The 17,609-nt window shown below is 40.9% G+C and overlaps 1 protein-coding gene and 1 long non-coding RNA gene across 7 annotated transcripts in view; one reads left to right on the forward strand and one right to left on the reverse strand.

Moving 5' to 3' along the window:
- LOC117948794 (transcription factor SOX-6-like) overlaps positions 1-17,609 on the reverse strand; it is a 112,179-nt gene that overhangs the window by 15,801 nt on the left and 78,769 nt on the right. For 3 of the 6 annotated variants that reach the window (XM_034878647.1, XM_034878648.1, XM_034878653.1), the window contains 5 exons: positions 14,647-14,767; positions 13,432-13,514; positions 5,059-5,208; positions 3,250-3,427; positions 1,099-1,301 (listed from right to left, as the gene is read on the reverse strand). In XM_034878647.1, coding sequence (XP_034734538.1) covers positions 1,099-1,301; positions 3,250-3,427; positions 5,059-5,208; positions 13,432-13,514; positions 14,647-14,767 — 735 coding nt within the window. The remainder of the gene's footprint in view (positions 1-1,098; positions 1,302-3,249; positions 3,428-5,058; positions 5,209-13,431; positions 13,515-14,646; positions 14,768-17,609) is intronic. The other 3 variants (XM_034878652.1, XM_034878651.1, XM_034878649.1) reach the window with 3 other exon arrangements.
- The window catches only part of LOC117948797, a 20,801-nt gene continuing 8,684 nt past the window's right edge, over positions 5,493-17,609 (forward strand). Inside the window, exons 1-2 of the long non-coding RNA XR_004657563.1 lie at positions 5,493-5,503; positions 6,688-6,689. This is a non-coding gene — a long non-coding RNA (uncharacterized LOC117948797). The remainder of the gene's footprint in view (positions 5,504-6,687; positions 6,690-17,609) is intronic.

Below are 17,609 nucleotides of genomic sequence, written 5' to 3' on the forward strand. Positions count from 1 at the left end.
GAGAGGAGCTGCAGCAATGTGCAGAACAACAAAAATATGGTGTTTTTTTGAAAATTAAACCATGTAAACCTATTCTGGTACAACCTCAAGATACAATTATGAACCTGAAAATTAACATAAGACAGGCAATTTAACATTTAAAAAGCATCTTACAGTTGTAACTGGTCTTGGTGGAGTAACTTTTCATTTTTTAATACATTGGTGAGTGCGTTAATTTACGTGGATCATATTTTAAATCTTAATGTTTTGTATGTAAAATATGAATCTGCAAAGTAAATAGTAACTATAGTTGATCAATAGCGGAGCAAAAAGTCAGAGAAAAAAGTTGCAGTAAATAGAAATAGTCAAGTGCCAGTGCCTGGAAATTGTACCTTGAGGTACAGTACTTGGAAAATGTGACTTTCCCCCACTGTCTGTTGGTGTTTCACATGAACTGTCCAATATGTGTGTCCTTGTATGTTTGTAGTTTACGTGTGTGTGCAGTGTTTTAATCAGAATTCTTGCTTCACATTAAAGAAAATGCCTTTGAAAAACGCATGTGAGTCCTACAGACCTTATCAGTCTGTGAATTCTCTTGTGTAGCCACACGTGATCTGTCTGCAGCGGTGGAACAAGTATTCAGATCCTTTACTTAAGTAAAAGTGCTAATACCACACTGTAAAAATACTCCATTACAAGTAAAAAATTTTACTTAAATAAAAGTACTTAGGTATCATCAGGAAAATGTACTTGAAGTATTAAAAGATAAAGTACTCAAGGCAGAAAACGCTCACATTTTTTAAACTGGAAACAATCAAAACAGTTTGGTCTAAGTGTTCAATTTCAGCTGGATTTGTGGGCTGTTTTATTGGGTAGTTTAATTTATAATAAAATATAATATTTTATAAACTACATCTGTTTTGTGTGCAAAAATCGTAATTTGTAAATTAACTAGTAACTAAAACGGTCAGATTAATGTAGTAAAACTAAAAGTACAATATTTCTTTCTGAAATATAGAAGAATAGATTTGGGTGTGTAAGTACCTCGAATTTGTACTTAAGTATAATACTTGAGTAAATGTAGTTACCTTCCAGCACTGTGTGTCTGTCTCCTCTCACCTTGTTGCCGTTGTTGAGGCTCATGCTGCTGAGGGCCGACAGTTTGGCCTCCAGACTGTGGTGTCCCGGCTGCTGCTGCTGCTGCTGCTGGTGGAGCTGCTCCCTCTGGATCTGCTCCCTCATGCTCCTGGCCTCTTGGATGGCCTTCATCACCGCATCCTGGTCCCCAAACAGCGCTGTGGAGTTGAGGCTGGACAGGATGTCTGCGATGGGAGGACAGGAAAGAGGGACAACTGTCTGTCACTTTGACTGGCAGGACTGGAAAGTCTAGAGCGTGTGGCTTCAATACAAGAAGCTTTCCCTTTCTGTCTTCCTTTAACTATGACAGTAATCCATTTATCCTCAACCTTAAAGATGAATCACTAAAGTATTTGTATTTTTCGGGCAGTTGAGTTCAAATATCAACAATCATTGCAAAGCATTGCTAACTCTACAACTATAATGCAGGAAGTAGTCAAGTAGTTAGTTTAAGTAGTTTGATCTGACAATAGCCTGGCAACATGAGCAACAACCCTGCGGTGGGTGCTCAGATTCGGATTTAAAAGTTTTGATTGGCGTACAATTGAACGTGACTTTTTCTCAGCAACTTCAAACAAGTGAGAAGAGAACAGAGGAACACACAAATTAGAAAATCTGATGTGAAATGGCAAAAATCATTCCAACTTTGGCAGGAAATTGTTATTATTGGGCCTTTCATCCTAAAGATGAGAATAGGTGTTCAGGGCTTTTTGCCATCTTTCCCTAAACTTACCAAGCAGGTCAGGTATGGGGACTTAAAATCAAATTGAAAAAGTTTTGTTGTGTTATGAGTTTACCCTTTTCTTCTGAATTTCTGTATAGTCTTCAGACAAAATGGTTCTTAGGACGTGTGCGATCACAGCTAACTTGTCAGAAAAGTTCTATCTGGCACCATTGTAAATAAGTTTAATACTGAACCAAGTCCTTTTCAAAGTGTTGCTCTGCATAGCAATTGGTTCCTAAATTCTGATTTGCAAGTATGTTGGTGTGTGTGGGTGTGTGTGTGTGTGTGTGTGTGTGGTTTCATGTTACTTAATGAACACTGTCAAGCTTTGAAAACAAAGCCTGAGTGCTGAGAACCAAAAATTCAGGATGGCTGCAATACAATTCTTACAAAATAATATTAAAAACATCTGTATAGAAATGTAATTTTTCCAAACACTTTATGAGTGCCAAATGTCGCTTAAGTTGTTTTCCAGTCGACTTGTGTCTAAACACGAGAGTGCCTCCTCCTCCTTGTTTATGTGCCATGCTTCACACTTTTGAAACCGATGCACATTTGAAGAATAAGAAAGAAAAAAACTAAAAGGATACAAAGTTTCCGTCGCCCTCCTCGTTTAATTAGCAGACAAGTAGGAAGCACTGTATGCTTGGGTGGCCGTTAAAATGGGCAAAAAATAACTTTGCAGGGAACACAAGCGTCGCGTCCTCAAAGCCACTCCAGAGGAGCTGGCGAAATTGTTTTCTGGGGGGGGATATAATGAGAGGGTTTAGATTGGCCTTAATAACAGATAGCAGAGGTAGGGGCATAAAAGGTCTAGCACGGGCAGACAATGATGTGAGGAAGCTCTTAAAACCAAATAACGTGTGCTGGGTTTCACTGCTTCCGCTGCCGGGGTTTTCATTGGGGCTAAATACAGGGCTTTGGACTCCTGTAAAACACAAACATACACACACACACACACAAATACATGCACAGGTCTCCTCGTGGGGTTGAGGTGTCTGCAGTCTATCAGGCACATGCAATGCTGCTTGGTTTGTCTGTGTGTGGCGGGGAGGAGGGAGGTGTTTGGGTGGGTGATGTTTTTGTTTTTCCTGTTGAGGGGTAGACATAATTTTACACTGAGGCCCAATGAGGACATTTTTACTCTGAATGGAGGTACAGTACAGATGTGAACAATACGGTGGTGTCTGAGTGTTTGTTAGTGTGTAAAACAGGCAGCATGTATGTGTAGAGGGCATCAGAGTTTTTTCTTGGCATTGGGTAGCAGCATTTAGACAATGTGATTCTTATTGAATCTGTCAGTAAAGCCAATTCTAATGCATCTATTTTAGGCGGGCTAGGCTAGGTGGCCCATCCTTTCTACTCAGTGGTAAAGGAAAGAAAAAATCATATATGTGTTTGTTGCCTACCCAGAGAGGAGTTCCTGCCCATGTTGGCAATGGGGCTTGGGATGCGGTTCTTGCCAAGACCTGTGGGGCTGGTCCTGTTTCCGGAGAACAGACTCTGCGTTGGGGACGCCGGGGAGCGAAGGAGCTCAGTTGTCTTGGGTCTGGCTGAGAGGTTCAAGGGCTGTGTGGATCCTTCCTCCTGTTGGTAGAATGGAGGCAAAAGTGTTTGATGGATCATGATCGGTATCAGAATTTAACTTCATAAAGCCATATTAAGAAGTAATGGGTCACTTAATTGCATGATATGCCGGCCTGCCAATGGTTTTCATGCTATTCTACTAATTGACATTCAAGTACAGTAATGCAACAAGAAAAGTAGTAATGCAGCAACAAAGGCAAGAATAAAAAATACTTCTAGCAAGGTAACATGGATATAAACAATGTTGGTACAACAAGTCTTCCAAAGATCAACTTTGCAAATGTTTTATGCCGGGAATGATGCATTGAACACATACATAGGCAGAGTATGTGCAAAGCAATCGTTATTTTACCAACACTTCTATTTTTAAATTCACCAGAAGCTTTGGATGGTGTGTGGTGTGACACAGCAGTGTATAAAGAAATGTTTTGGCAAAAACTATTTGTTTCTGCTGTCGAAATAGGTCCCCTTTGGAAGTGAAATTGACTAAATTTAAGATGAGTCAAGTATCCAAAGAAGTGCTTTCAGTAACTAAGTGATGCTGCCACCAACTAATCAGTCATCCCTGTCGGGTTTTCTGCCCTTTAATAAATGAATTCCACTGCTAACCTCTGTGAACCTAACAGGGAAAACAAGTCACAGTCTACCGTCTTGTCTAAACAATGGCAGCTTTGTGCAATCCATCTATTTCTAATCAGAGGTTCACCACCACATTGATCCACACAAGGAAGGAAAAAAAAAAGTGGTGTATGTAACGCACGTCAACAGGGCCGGATTGCTGGCAGCAATCACTTAATGAACGTGAATCTAATGTGGAGCTGAGCTTTAGCTGAGGTAAGTGTTGAGAAGGAAAGGAGTAGGGAAAGGAAGAGATCTTTGCAAGTGGAGGGACAGGGGGGGGGTTAGGCTGCGGGTGGCATGCCAAATTGGGGGGTGGGCTGTGCATGTGTGGGGTTAGCGGAGGCTGGGGACTTTGGAGGGCACAGCACTACTGTTTGAATGTGGTGAGCTCTGACGCCGGTCTATTGTGACGCCGGTTGCAGCTGTGCCCAACACACACACATGGCTTCCATTACTGCCTCGTCATTGAGTAAAGATGAGGCGTACACTCACTCCAGTGAAGGGGTCTGGGCTCCTGCCAAACAGCAGCCAGCGCCAGTGTCAGTTTGTAAGTGTGCGTGTGTTTGTGTGTGTGTATCAGTGTGTGACGTTTCAATAAGCTGTTTCTAATAGTTGGTGAAGAGTATAAGGCCATGCACAGTGTGTTGTTTCAACAACTTCCAAATTTACAGCCTTTCACTTTTACTTGAACTGATCATCATCATCATCATCATCATCATCATCATCATCATTATTCTTGTGTTTTCCTATCATACAAATTCTGAACTCATTCTTTCCTCTGACTTAAGATGTTTATTACCTGCACAACACGTAGCCCTTACACATTTGTCTAATTCCCGAAAATAGTCAACACAAGTGCTCTTGTCTTTGTCTACTGCTTATTGGTCTGTCTCCTGAAATTGCAATATTATCAATAACAAATGTGTCCACCTAGCTCTTGTAAGTCCTGCAGAATCATTTGAACAATTCTGCTATTACAAATAAATGGACATTTGCCACAATGGACTCACCTTAATGTGAGTGACAGGACTGGATGCTCGCTTCTCGCTTTTCATGGCGGAGGGGGAAAGGGGGCCGGAGGAGTTGGGAGCCTGTGGGAGGGGAGCCATCTTGGATCCTGGTGAGATCTGCATGCTTGCCAGTTGGGCGGCATACAGCTGCTGCATAAAAAGGGAAGAAACCAGCAAAACCGACAGGCTATTAACATCCCTCACCAGCAGCTAGTCAGTGGCTTCCCTCTTTTATTCTCTCTTTTTCACACACACACCTAGAGCTGAAGTTGACATACTGTCCCCAAAAAAATGAAGATTTAAGGGGATGAGTATTTATCAGGGAGGCATTCCAGAATAATTTCAAATAAATTATCTACAATTTACCTCTGACTCTTATTCTTTCAACAGATGCTGTGAGCAGCTTATGCATCACTTTGCATTTCAAAGTAAATCCAGACAATAGGTTATGAAACTTTTGAATGCTTAGCTTGAATCCTCGTTTTTGTTATAAAAAAGTTGAATATATATGACTTGGTTTGGAAATGAGCTTTTTAGCCAATGTGTGCACAGTGTTGCTAACAACAAAAGTTATCCCAAAAAGAATTTGAACCACAATGGAAAGAAGGATATGTATGTTTTTGTTGTTAATCAGACTATTTAACATTTTTAATAGTATTTGCCTTCACAGCAGAGCTGTTCTGTAATTGTACAGTATAGGGTTGCAAACAATAATTAATGAGTCTCAAAAACAATTAAGACTAATCTGGTCACATATAATCAGTACTTTTGTACTTTTGAACTAAAAGTTCATGGCTGTGAAAAAAAATCAAGTTTCTTCATTTCTTCACTAACTTTAATCCAAAAGACAAAAAGTGGATAATCATGTTTAAGTAGGCGCAGTCATACTGCAATTACATCTTGGTCATGAGTCAATTGAAAAACACTTAAATAAGGTAAAAATAATAGAAAACTTTAAAAAAAGACTAGGAAAGTATAAGCCATCTGTCTTCAGGATTGGATGAAAACATTAAATGTTGCAAAAAACGGTACCGATTTTCCTTCTAACCCAAATCAAAGAGTCAAATACAGTCTAGGGTCTTCTAAATCAAAGCTAGCTAGCCAGACAAACCCCTGCCTTAAACCACTGTCAACCCCTGTAAATGCATTGGAGTGTGAGTGCTGGAGTATCAAAGAGCCTGTCCTCAGGAAAAACCACCCAGACGTGCCTGGCCTTCACTTAGACTCCCTTCTCTCTTTCTTTCTTTCCTCTCTTTCGTTACTCTCACCTCATTTATACTCTCCCTCTTGTTCAGCTTAGCTCTCTTGTCCTCTCTTTTGATTTCCCTCTGACTTTCTCTCTTTTTTCTCTGTCTCTCAGTTTTGTTCCAAAATTGCTCGTCATATCTTCTCCACCATCTCCATCTCTGTTTCTTTTTCTCTGTTTTTACTCAGAAGCCTTCGGCCTAAACGGCCCCCAGTGTTGTAAGATCTGATTTCCCCCATAGTCAAAACTGCAAAGCCTCCTGGGACCAGAGATCCCAAAGCAAAGAGTGCTTGATAGAGAAAGAGAGAGAGAGAGGGATAGAGAGTGTTGAGCTGCAGACACACGAGACCACCGTCGCTTCAACGCTGAAGCGCCAGGCTCAGCGGTTGGGGCCAGAGAAATTGGCTGGCCCTCTTTCCACTTCTCTCGGAGCGATATTAAACACAAACAGAAGGGGCCTCGCCGTTGAAACAAAGCCCTGATGTCACGCCGCTTATTTTCCTTGGAAGGCACCAGGAGTGCTCGGGCCAACCCCTGGCGATATGAGATCCCCGTAAGAATGTGCCTGCAATGGCTGGTGGTGAGGCCTCTCGCGTCAATCAAGCCGACCGCAGAGTTACTTCTGGTGATGCCTGATATTCTTACAGCTCTAAGGGGAGCAGGGGCTGGGGCAGACACACGAGTCTTTGAGGTAAAACACACAGCGTCTCACACTTGTGCATGCACAAATTAGCACACACACACACACACACACACAAAATGCACTCGCTGGAATTGTGCTGTTAGCAGCGATTCCGTCAGCGATTCCAAATAAGATGAGGGAACTGTTGAACAAACAGAAGACTGAGAATAGGAGCTTGTACCTTATTTTTTCTCTGTTTCTTAAAGACACTCTGAGATTGATTGGTGTCTGGGGAGGCCAATGTGCTGCATAAACAACCCCAACCAGAGCTCTCGCCATTCAGTCAACTCCCAAGGGAAGACAATGCCGCAATTTCCTAAATTACAAATTGACAAAGAGGGCCTCGAACCACTCCGTAGCTGTCCAGACAATCTGACTGACCTTTGGACGTTAGTGCTAATTTAACTGAAATCCAAAGATTAGTCTGTCAACTTTGGCCCTCATAAACATCAGCAGAGATTTTAATAGTCGACTTTGGCATAGAGAGAAGGTGATGTTGTTGTGGTCTGGACGTAGGCAGCACTAGCCAGAGTGCTGTATTGCAGCCTGCCAACAGCATCCTCCGTGGTCAAACTGGCCCGTCTCATTAGGACTGAGTAGAGAATCCCTTTAGAAGGCCTTTTTCAGTGTTGAGCTGCTATCGATTTCAGGAGTACACAAAACAAATGAGGTTTTGTCTTTTTCAGCAGGGTTGCAAGGGGAGGAGGCTGAAATGGATCGACTGCCACTGAGCTGGCCCACACAGAGGACAGAGGCTAAATATTGCACTTGTTAGCTACATCCAAGACGGTGAAAGAGATGCACAAAGTGGCAGGCTGCATAAAGGCAACCATTATCTCACTTCCAGTTCTCTTTTACATAATAGATACTTCGTTTTTTTATGTCCCAGACAGACTAAATTGAATGCCCTCCAATCCTTGTCCTCATTCCATGACAAAGAAAGCCATGTTGCCATAACCACTGTGTGTTGGCAACAGGGCATAAATCATGACATTGGGTCACAAAAGTTTGTTCCTCACCGTGGTCCCCATGCCTCAGACCCAGAAAAAGTAACAGGCAGAACACAGAGGCAGACAGCAAGAGATGTCTTATGATTTCAACAAGAATGTCTGCTAAGCAACTGTATTTCACTCGCATTAGCCGCTACAAAGGGGGCCTTTCTTCAGCAGGCATCCACTGTTTGTGAAGTGGTCTACTCCGAGGCTCTGGAAACAATTGTCCCGATGAAGTTCCCACGCTGATAGCATGACATTGTGCTGTCACAACTTTTAGGTTAGGCCATGATGGGTCAAGCACAATAGGACAGCTTTTGCTAAATATTGTTATTAGTCATCATGCTTGAAATATAATAGTTTTAAACAAAACAAAGGAAATTATTATTGCTGTTAATTTCTGAACCTTTTCTGTCTTCTTCAATGATTTGGCAATATTGTAAACCTCTTGTAGCTTGTGGAGGTTTATTTTCACTGCCTGATCATTTATTCTTTCTGTATGCCACCCTATGCCCGCTTGACCATCAGTGCCAGCCAGCTGTCTGAAGGCTTCCTACGGAGCAGAACTACGAAACATCTGGATGAGTCTGGCTACAACATCTGTCTATCTGTTTTGAGCACAGAGCTGGCATTAAAAGGGTTTGAAGCCAGCTGGTGTGTACTTGAATACAGTACTGTATGTAGCAGAGGAGATTGCTAATGTAGAACTAACATGGTGTAATTGTGTATGCACAATGCCTTTTTTTACAGGCTATTGTATAGTTTCACACACTGGAGTTTTTGAAGTGTAACAGAGACTAATGACTTAAAGACATTTGAAACAGTGCAAGATCTCAGTGTGTGCAATGGACTGTCACGTCAAGATATCACCAATGCCTTTCCTGTAGTGCCTTGTTTGAATCCCAACTGACTCACCAAAAGGCACAGTCATTCGCTAAACAAACATGGAAGGGAAAAACACATTGTATAGATAGCCAATGATTAATGACCCGTGAATGCACAAAACTACACCAATTACACCATACCTCACCCTTTGATGCACATTCCATACTGTAGGTGCCTGTCTCTTATTGAGTGCAACAGTGCAATTGGCCAAAGTTCACCAACATGACAAGCTACTTTCAAGAGTGAAAGGGTCAAGGCTGGAGGCAAAGGTCAAAGAAAGTTCTCATGCGTGATAAATAAGTGAAGAAGTTAGCAACAAGTCAGCAAGGCTAAGAAAAAAAAACATACACTCACAACAATTGTAAGATTTGAACAATGCTGCCCTTACCTCAACATTTGGGGGGTTGAGATTTTGGAATTTTTTATGGGAATTTTAGACGTCACACACACTCATGCTGGTGAATTTTTCAGCAGTTTTTTTCATCAATTTATGGTGCAAACGTGTTTACTTATGTAAAGGAAATGAATCATAGCTTTTTTTTGAGGGCGTTTAGTAAACTACGCCTATGTCTCACCTACGAAAAGGGAGAGCCCATTAAGCAGAGAAAGACAGCTATATGCTGGGTCACTGTTGCATAACCACAAGGGCTATATGAAGGCCAAAGGGTGGTAGTAAGGCATGTTTCTGTTTCTGATTCTGATTCTGATTTAAATCTCATATCAGAATCACGTTCATTCAGGCTGTCTCCCCTAAAAATGAAACCCTCAGGAAAAATCAAGCAGAGGTGCTACATCAATCAGCAGAGGCCATGTCTGTAATGAGATAGGCTATTGTTCAGACAACAACTACTACAGTAACTGAATTGATCACAATTGACATGACAATGGAACATGTAATTTAGTTTTTATTCTTTCATTTAGAAAAAAAAAGAAAAATTAGAAGAAAAACCCCTTGAGAGGCAAGATCTAGTTTTCGAGGGGTCCTCGGGCACAAAACATTGAAACTCAGAAAAAGTTAGACATAATAATGATAATGAATTAAACAATCTAACAAAACAGAACAACATACATAGTATGTCCGCTGTATGACAATCCATCTAACCTGCAATGTTGGGAAAAACTAATCATTATTCAGTTGGGGCAAAACAAAGGCAAATAGTTCAATTATTAACAAATGTCCTGGGGGAAACCCTGTAGTTGTAGAGATCTCCAACACACAAACAAGCAGCTCACACACAGCAAAGACACTCAAAAAAGATGCATGGCATACAGAATGATCCATGTCTGTATAGATATATACTGGGGTTAAGGTGACGTGTTGATTCATTTGAAGCACATCAATTTCACGATATGAACATTAATTGCAGGGCTTTTGGGCTGGATAGCAGTACACTATGCAGGTGTTTTTATTGTATCCATCGCCTCAAGATTCTTTACGCTGCAAGCGCTACTGTACCATAGTACAAAGAGTGCTCCTGGCACTCCTGGTTTGAGATGATGGAGATACATAACTAAACAAGTACAACTTGTAAATCTCATCATGATTGCTTTCGGCATAAGCATTGTTGTCAAAACAATGTCCAAACATGTGCTGAAAGCCAGCGCCTCCGTCTCACAAACATTCCTCAGATAATCGCCCTTTTTTTCTCTCTCATGAACACTTCCCCGCGCTCTCTGTCTTCCTCCCTCTCCCGGTCTCCTATACTCGATTTTTAGCCAGCGCAGTGATGAGAAGCTTCCTCTTTCATTCAGGTTCCTCTCCGCCTCTCATTCTCCACGTCTCGTGCAGTGTCTAAATGTCAATGAATTTGCATCTCCGACATCATTCATCCTCTTACCTCTCACTCGTTATGAGAGGTAAGAGACTCTTTTGATCATTTCGAAGCAAGGAGTGGAGATAGGCTGTGCCGCCGCTCCGATCCCCTCGGCGCAGCACGGCGCTTCGCTAAGTCAATAGCAGCTAATGAGGGCCTCGATAAGCGAAAACCACAATACAAATTGAATAAACTGAGAAATGGATTCTGGTAATGACATGATGAAGCAATGTTGTTTGCCAGTGAAAAACCTTTTCAGGGCTTTTGTTCTCTTTAATGATAGCAGATACAGCAGGAGGATGGATAGGGTCGTGTTGTAAAATTCCAAACCGCCTACAGGGAGTAGCGTTTTCATTTTTCTTTTCTTTTATTTGCTTCACTTATTTTCTTTGCAAATATGTTCTATGATAACCATTATGGATTACTACTATTCTCAAACCACCGGTGTCAAGCAGCAATAAATGACTTGATGAATTGCCGGGGCCAGGTGTTGTGCTGGTGGGGCAGAATTCCTCTGTGATTCATCAAAACAGCTTTTGTCTGACACAGCCGACAGGCAGCCATTAAGCGAGCTAACATGTTAGCATCGACCTGTAGAGCTTCTTTAACAAATGCTGAATGTTTTTTTATCGAAAAAAGTTAACTCAAAATCTGTGGCAGTTTCACGGAATGGACGGAAAGTCCAAAGAATTCCGTGAAATGAACACAACCTTTTCCTTAACAGCTTATATATATATATATATATATATATATATGTATATATATATATATATATATATATATATATATATATATGAGATCCTGCACCAGGTATAGTTCCAATCATACCTGTGTAATTGAGTGGGTATTGGACACTTAGCACTGAAAATGTTTTTTTATTTTATGAAAATGTTGCAGGTTTTACACACTCAGGGCGAGGTTGGAACATGTAGGAGTTTCACTCATTTTGCCAATGTTTCTTATCTTTACTGTCTTTTTTATTTGTCTACTCACTTATGTACAATTGTCTTGGTTTCTGGTCTGCTGGTTACACCCTTAGAATTTGATCAATATGTACCTTCACAGTGTACAAACCCTTCTCCCTTGTGGTCGTGTCTTTGTTCCTGATGTGGCTATTCTCAAACTTGGTTTCTGCTACAGTTGTTTATTTGGTTGTGAAACCCTCACTCAAGTTTTTGTCATAGATATTGAAGAGGCACTCCTTTAGTTTGCTTTATTCTGACACAGTCTCCAATTCCAAAATGATATAACCTATTTTTTCATAACACTAGAACAGGATAATGACACAAGATTTCCTTTAGTTTACCTTTAAGAAAGTAAAACAATTTAGGTCTAGATAAGAACAAAGGCAATTTTAAATTGAATTATGGCTAAATGTAAAAAAACATTTTTTTTTAAGTTGTTATTTCCTGGTTTTGTGTTTTATGAGTTAAGAAATGAATGCTGAAGCATATCTCATATCTAACAGACACACACCCACCAACCTCCACACCCTTTTCAACACTTCATTGTCAAACTGTTTGTTCCTGCTCTTGTCTCCACTGTCTGATTATTTTGTTGTGAAAAGACATCACTCACCCTTTTTGTTGGTTCATGCAGAGCCCCTAAAGGGACAAGGGGGGGAAATAAATTCTTGTGCGTCAGGGCTGTAGTATTCTAATCCGGTATTAGACTCCAGTACGGACTCAAGACCGTTTTTCTATGGTCTCGGACTTGTCTTGGACTCGCTGGTATTTGGACTCAAACTTGTCGCTATCTCAGCCACTAGTCTTGCCAAATGTGGGTTTTGGTCTCGACCAAGTCCAGTCGTCTTTATTGTGTTTATAATTATATTGGAGGGAAAGTGAAACACAGTTTAGGCGGGGATGTTGTTCGGCTTTTCACAAGTTTAGACAGATAGGTAACGCTATGATGATGTTTGCTAAGGTTAGCACAACAGCGTTATCCTAGCCTGCTAGGTAAATATTACTGCCTTCTAAGGTTCCTATATCTGCATTCACTTTGTCAACATAGTGCAAGACCTGTGGCATTCGTGCCAATTTTGTCCCATCATTATATTGAATGAAATATTAAGCTTCGACAAGACGGGTGGGATTTTGTTTTGTTACACACAAAGCTAACTGGCTATAGTTAGCCTGTACGCATGCTAGCGTTAGCTAGACATTAGACATGGTCTTGACTACAGCCCTGTTGTGCGCACAAAATACTTTCTGGTCTGAATGTGAATTATTAACTTTAGCCATGTAACGTTAGCAGTACTTTGTTGGCATCATTTTGCTAGCCTAAGATTGGTTTCTCACATGCTCATGAGAAAAAACATTGTGTATACCAAAAAGTATCTTGTGCGTACCAGAAAGTTTTTTTCAATAAAATAGGCGCTAGTGAAGATGTTGAGTGTCTCATAACTTTTGGAAAACCACTAGCCACATTGGCTAGTGAGCGAAAAGTGAATGTCAAGCCCTGTACTTAACTTAAGTCATATACGTGACATCCGTTACATATTTAACTGACTTACGTAACAATAGTTATTTTGACCAAAACCACAATCTTTTTAGAAACCTAACCAAGTAGTTTTGTTTCAATTCCCAACGGTAACTTAATGTTTAAAACTGCATCCATTTAACAATGTGTGCCTGTTGCTAGTACTCTCCAACAGACATGTTGTTTTGGGAGTTATTGGCATCCTATTCTGTAGTTTAGGTATGAGAACGTGATGGGTGATTTTTGATAAAATCTCAGGAGACAAGGTCTTACCTGTAGTTGTAACGGGCTCAGTCCAGACGCCGCTGCAGCTGCCATGGTAGATGGAATGAACTGCATGGGGTAATTCTCACCTGTTGAAAAACCAAAATGAAACATGTTGTAGAGAGTGGTGGGGGGAGGCAGATTACTGTTCAAGAACTAACCTGCATTTTACCTTCAGCCAACCGCTGTCTGTCTCCCCCTTTGCCTCCTTACTTGTTCTTCTCTTGCTCTCCTGTTTTTACTCATGTTTTTATTCATGGGAAATGAAACACGAAGGGTCACAATTGTTGGGTTCAAAGGTTAATAACGCCCATTGTCGGTACACACGGGTGCTTGAGACTCTGGTGATCAGAGTGCAAGTCCATTGCTCGTGAACTCTGATCGCTCTTGTATATGCAGTCATAAATGCATGTACAAGTAGCCGTGTATAGTAACCCCTGCTGTTTGTCCCTAAAAGGCTTTCCATGTCTGAGCCTTTGTTAAAAACAGACCAAAGTCAAAGGAGAGTGTGGAATAATGGCTTTTTAATCCCTTTCTTCATTTCTGCCTTACTTTGCGGCCTTGTGGGAGTGTATGCTCACGCAATAGGCATAAACCAGGATTATTCTGGATGTAGTATGGAGGGTCAGTGGTGCGAGCAGTGGTGCGAGCACCTGGAGGAATGCATGAAAGAAAGGAATGTGTGAAGGACGAGGAAAGAGGAAAAAAGCAGGTGGTGCTGTGAATCCTACAATGAGAAGATGTGTACTTGAAGTGTGTTGAAGTGAGATGTTGAGGCTTTTTGTACAAAATCCTCGTGGATTGCTGAAAACATGCAACATGAATGCAAGTCTTCACATGTGATTTGTGGAATTATGTGTTTTGTCTGTCTGTGTCATTTCTTCTGTGTCCATTGTTAGGTTGAAGCGTACCAGGAGAACATGCTTGAGTGTATTTTTGTGTGTGTGTGTGTGTGTGTGTGTATGTGTGTGTGTGTAAGTGTGAAATTCCATGTTGCAGATGTGTGCAACTGATACGCTTTCAGCCCTCCATAAAGGAGACATTCCAGTCCTCAATGTGTCCAATGTATTGTTCCTGACGTGAACAACCAGAGCTTGTAAATCTCTCCACTCATTTCCAGAACATTCTTCACCTGACACACCTCATTAACATAGACTGGGATTCCTGTGTGTGTGTGTGTGTGTGTGTAAGTGTGTGTGTGTGTGTGTGTGTGTGTTTGTATACCTGGCTTGTAGGACATGCCCGGTGGAAAGAGGAAGCCCTGCTGTGCCGCAGCAGCAGCAGCCAGAGACCGCTGGTCGTGAGGAAACACTGGGATCATCAGAGGAGCCATGTGACCCTGGACCTAAGAGAGAGAGAAGAGAAGAGAGACATTGACAAAGAGAGAGAGTGAGGAGAGAGATGTTTTAAGTCCTTACATGAAACATATCATAAAAATCACCTTGTCGAACACACACAACCACTCCTCCCTATACAAATGCTGCAAACACGAACAAATCAAAAACGAAAAAGAATAATAAAAAGGATAGAAAGAAAGGACTGTCAAAAAAGGGACTTTGACGCAAAGAAGCACAGAAGAAAGAAACAATGATTGCAAAAAAAAAAGAGAAACGGGGGAATAAACGTTAAGAGGGAAAGATTAGGGAAAAGAGATGGTCAAGATTTACAAAGGCTGCTTCTAAACCAAAGAGCTCACATACAGTAACATACACTCCAAGGATGAAACGCTCAGCGGGGTTAAAGAGACAAGAGTTAAAGAACGGAGACCAAACAACAAATAAAGACGCACATTCTTGAGAGACAAGTGTAAAAATGTGAAACAAAATGCCTTTAAAACAACAGAGGGGCTAACGGCTGCCTTTCATGTCGGCTTGAAAGACTCTTAAAAACTGTGGGTTCGACTGAGTTAGGGCGCTGAAGGCTTGAACCGAGGAGAGCATATCAAAGATGAGCCTGCGGGAATCTATTAGGGCCGGCTGGAACCGCTGCGCTGTCTCACTCTCTTCCCTTCCATCTCTCCCTTTATCTCGTACTTGTCTTTAAACTGTTCACTCTCATAAATTGTTTGTCTCTTTCCCTCTCATGTCTCCTTTTCTTGTCTTTCCTTTTTTGTCTGTCTCTCTGTTTGGCTTTACTTCCTGTTCTGTTTTTTAACATTTTGCAGGTTTTCACACACGTTAAAGCCATTAAAATTAAAAGCAAATTAGGTGTTTTCAAACCATTCGACACAAATGGATTGACTAATAGGCCTGTTTGGATGACTTGTATTGTCATATTTCTATACTTGTTGAAAAAATATAAGCAAAAGGAATGACGTTTTGGGGAGAGCAAAAATGCATTTGTGTTGCTGTTTCTTAATGTCTTTGTGGATATGCTGTACAGAAGAAATCTATTCAATGCCAGTTTTACAAGGATTTTTTAATTGTACTTAACTGTCCTTTAACTTCAACCGTCCACCTCCATTTTCTCTTCTCTTCTATCCTCTTTCTTCTTTTGAAAATCATTTTTGTTTCTCTGTCTCTTATCACTTATGAATGTTTATTATTTTTTCTATTCTTGAAAGTCTCCCTTTTTCTTCTTCTCTATAGCGTTCTCCTTCCCTGCTTTGTGCCCCCCCACATTATTTATTTTTAGATGAGTTGAGATTCATCCTCTTACTTCCTCCTCTGTATATCATCAATTTTCAGCTAACCACACTATTATCTTGGCTTCTATATATCTCAGACTGTCTCATTGATTTCCCTTCCACCTCTGCTTTTCCTTAATTTTTTCTGTCTTGTAAAATTGTTTGTCTCTTTACCTCTCATCTCCTTTTCTTGTCTTTCTCTCTGTCTGTCTTTCGTTATCCATGCCTCACTCCTGTTTATACTTGTCTCCAATTTTCTCTTAACCTTTTCTTCTCATTTTACAACTCCTCTTCAACCTTGTCTTGACGCTCTCTGCTCTTCCTCCCATCATGCTCTTCTTGTTTCTTCTTTTCTTTATTGTGTTACTCTTTCAAATGAACAATTTTTGACACCTTTCTTTCTCTGTCCATGTCTCTTCCCTTGCTTCCATTAAATGCCATCTAAATCCATTTGTCTCCTTTACTACCAATTCATCAACCACCCTGACCCCTCCCACTGTCTTCCAGGGACAGTTCATCAGTGGGGCTAAATTTACAGCATCCGCATGTTGTGTGGTTACAGTGTTTCTTTGCGTTTGTACTGCAAGGTTACGTGGTTGGCTTAGATGACCGTCTTCTGGGATGTATATGGAGTGTGTGAGAGAGGGTGAAAGGGTTTGTGGTAGGGAGGTTCAAAGAGCATGACTGAGTAGAGAGAGAGAGAGAAAGAAAGAGAGAGAGAAAGAAAGAAAGAGAGAGAGAGAGAGAGAGAGAGAGAGAGAGAGAGAGAGAGAGAGAGAGAGAGAGAGAGAGAGAGAGAGAGAGAGAGAGAGCGATGAACATGACCATCCTTGACTTGCATGTGTTTGCTGAAGTCCATCAATAAAATGATCAGAAGAAGAAGAACTGAATATTCTTCGATTATTTGTGTAAAGCATTTACCAAGCATAAAGCTGCTGGTTCCAGCTTCACAAATGTGACGATTTACTGATTTTCACTGTTTTAAATAATGGTTTATTGAATATCTTAGTGTTTTGGACTGTCAGTCAGACAATACATTCTACTTAAATGGGTAATTTTGGGCTCTGCGGACTTGTGATGGGTGTTTTCCTCCACTAGTATGCAACCCAAGCACAAACAGAACTTCAATATCAGACAATTTCTAGAAAATGCCACGATTACGCTCAGTGGCAATGTATTTAAATGTCCAGCTTCAACATCTCTTTCATTTTATTCCTTCAATATCCTCTCTTGGAAATCACAGCATGGTAAAGTAAAACATATCCAATATCACCATAACTGCTGAGCGGACCCGTCCGGTGTTTGTGTGTTTATATTCTGTCCTTCTCAGAACAAAATTAAAGTTGACTCCTTTGGAGGGGAAATATTTTGTGAACTTAAATAATTTTACTTAAGAAAAAAGGTGTGGCTCCAAAAAATATGTGCAGTCAACTGTGAGGACCCTTAAAAAAAAAGAATGTCCACTGTGTGTATGTGTGGTCCTGGTCTTGTATATTTATGAGTGTATTTTGTGTGTGTGTGTGTGTGTGTGTGTGTGTGTGTGTGTGTGTGTGTGTGTGTG

This window comes from Etheostoma cragini, chromosome 8, assembly GCF_013103735.1.
Source record: "Etheostoma cragini isolate CJK2018 chromosome 8, CSU_Ecrag_1.0, whole genome shotgun sequence".
NCBI lineage: Eukaryota > Metazoa > Chordata > Actinopteri > Perciformes > Percidae > Etheostoma > Etheostoma cragini.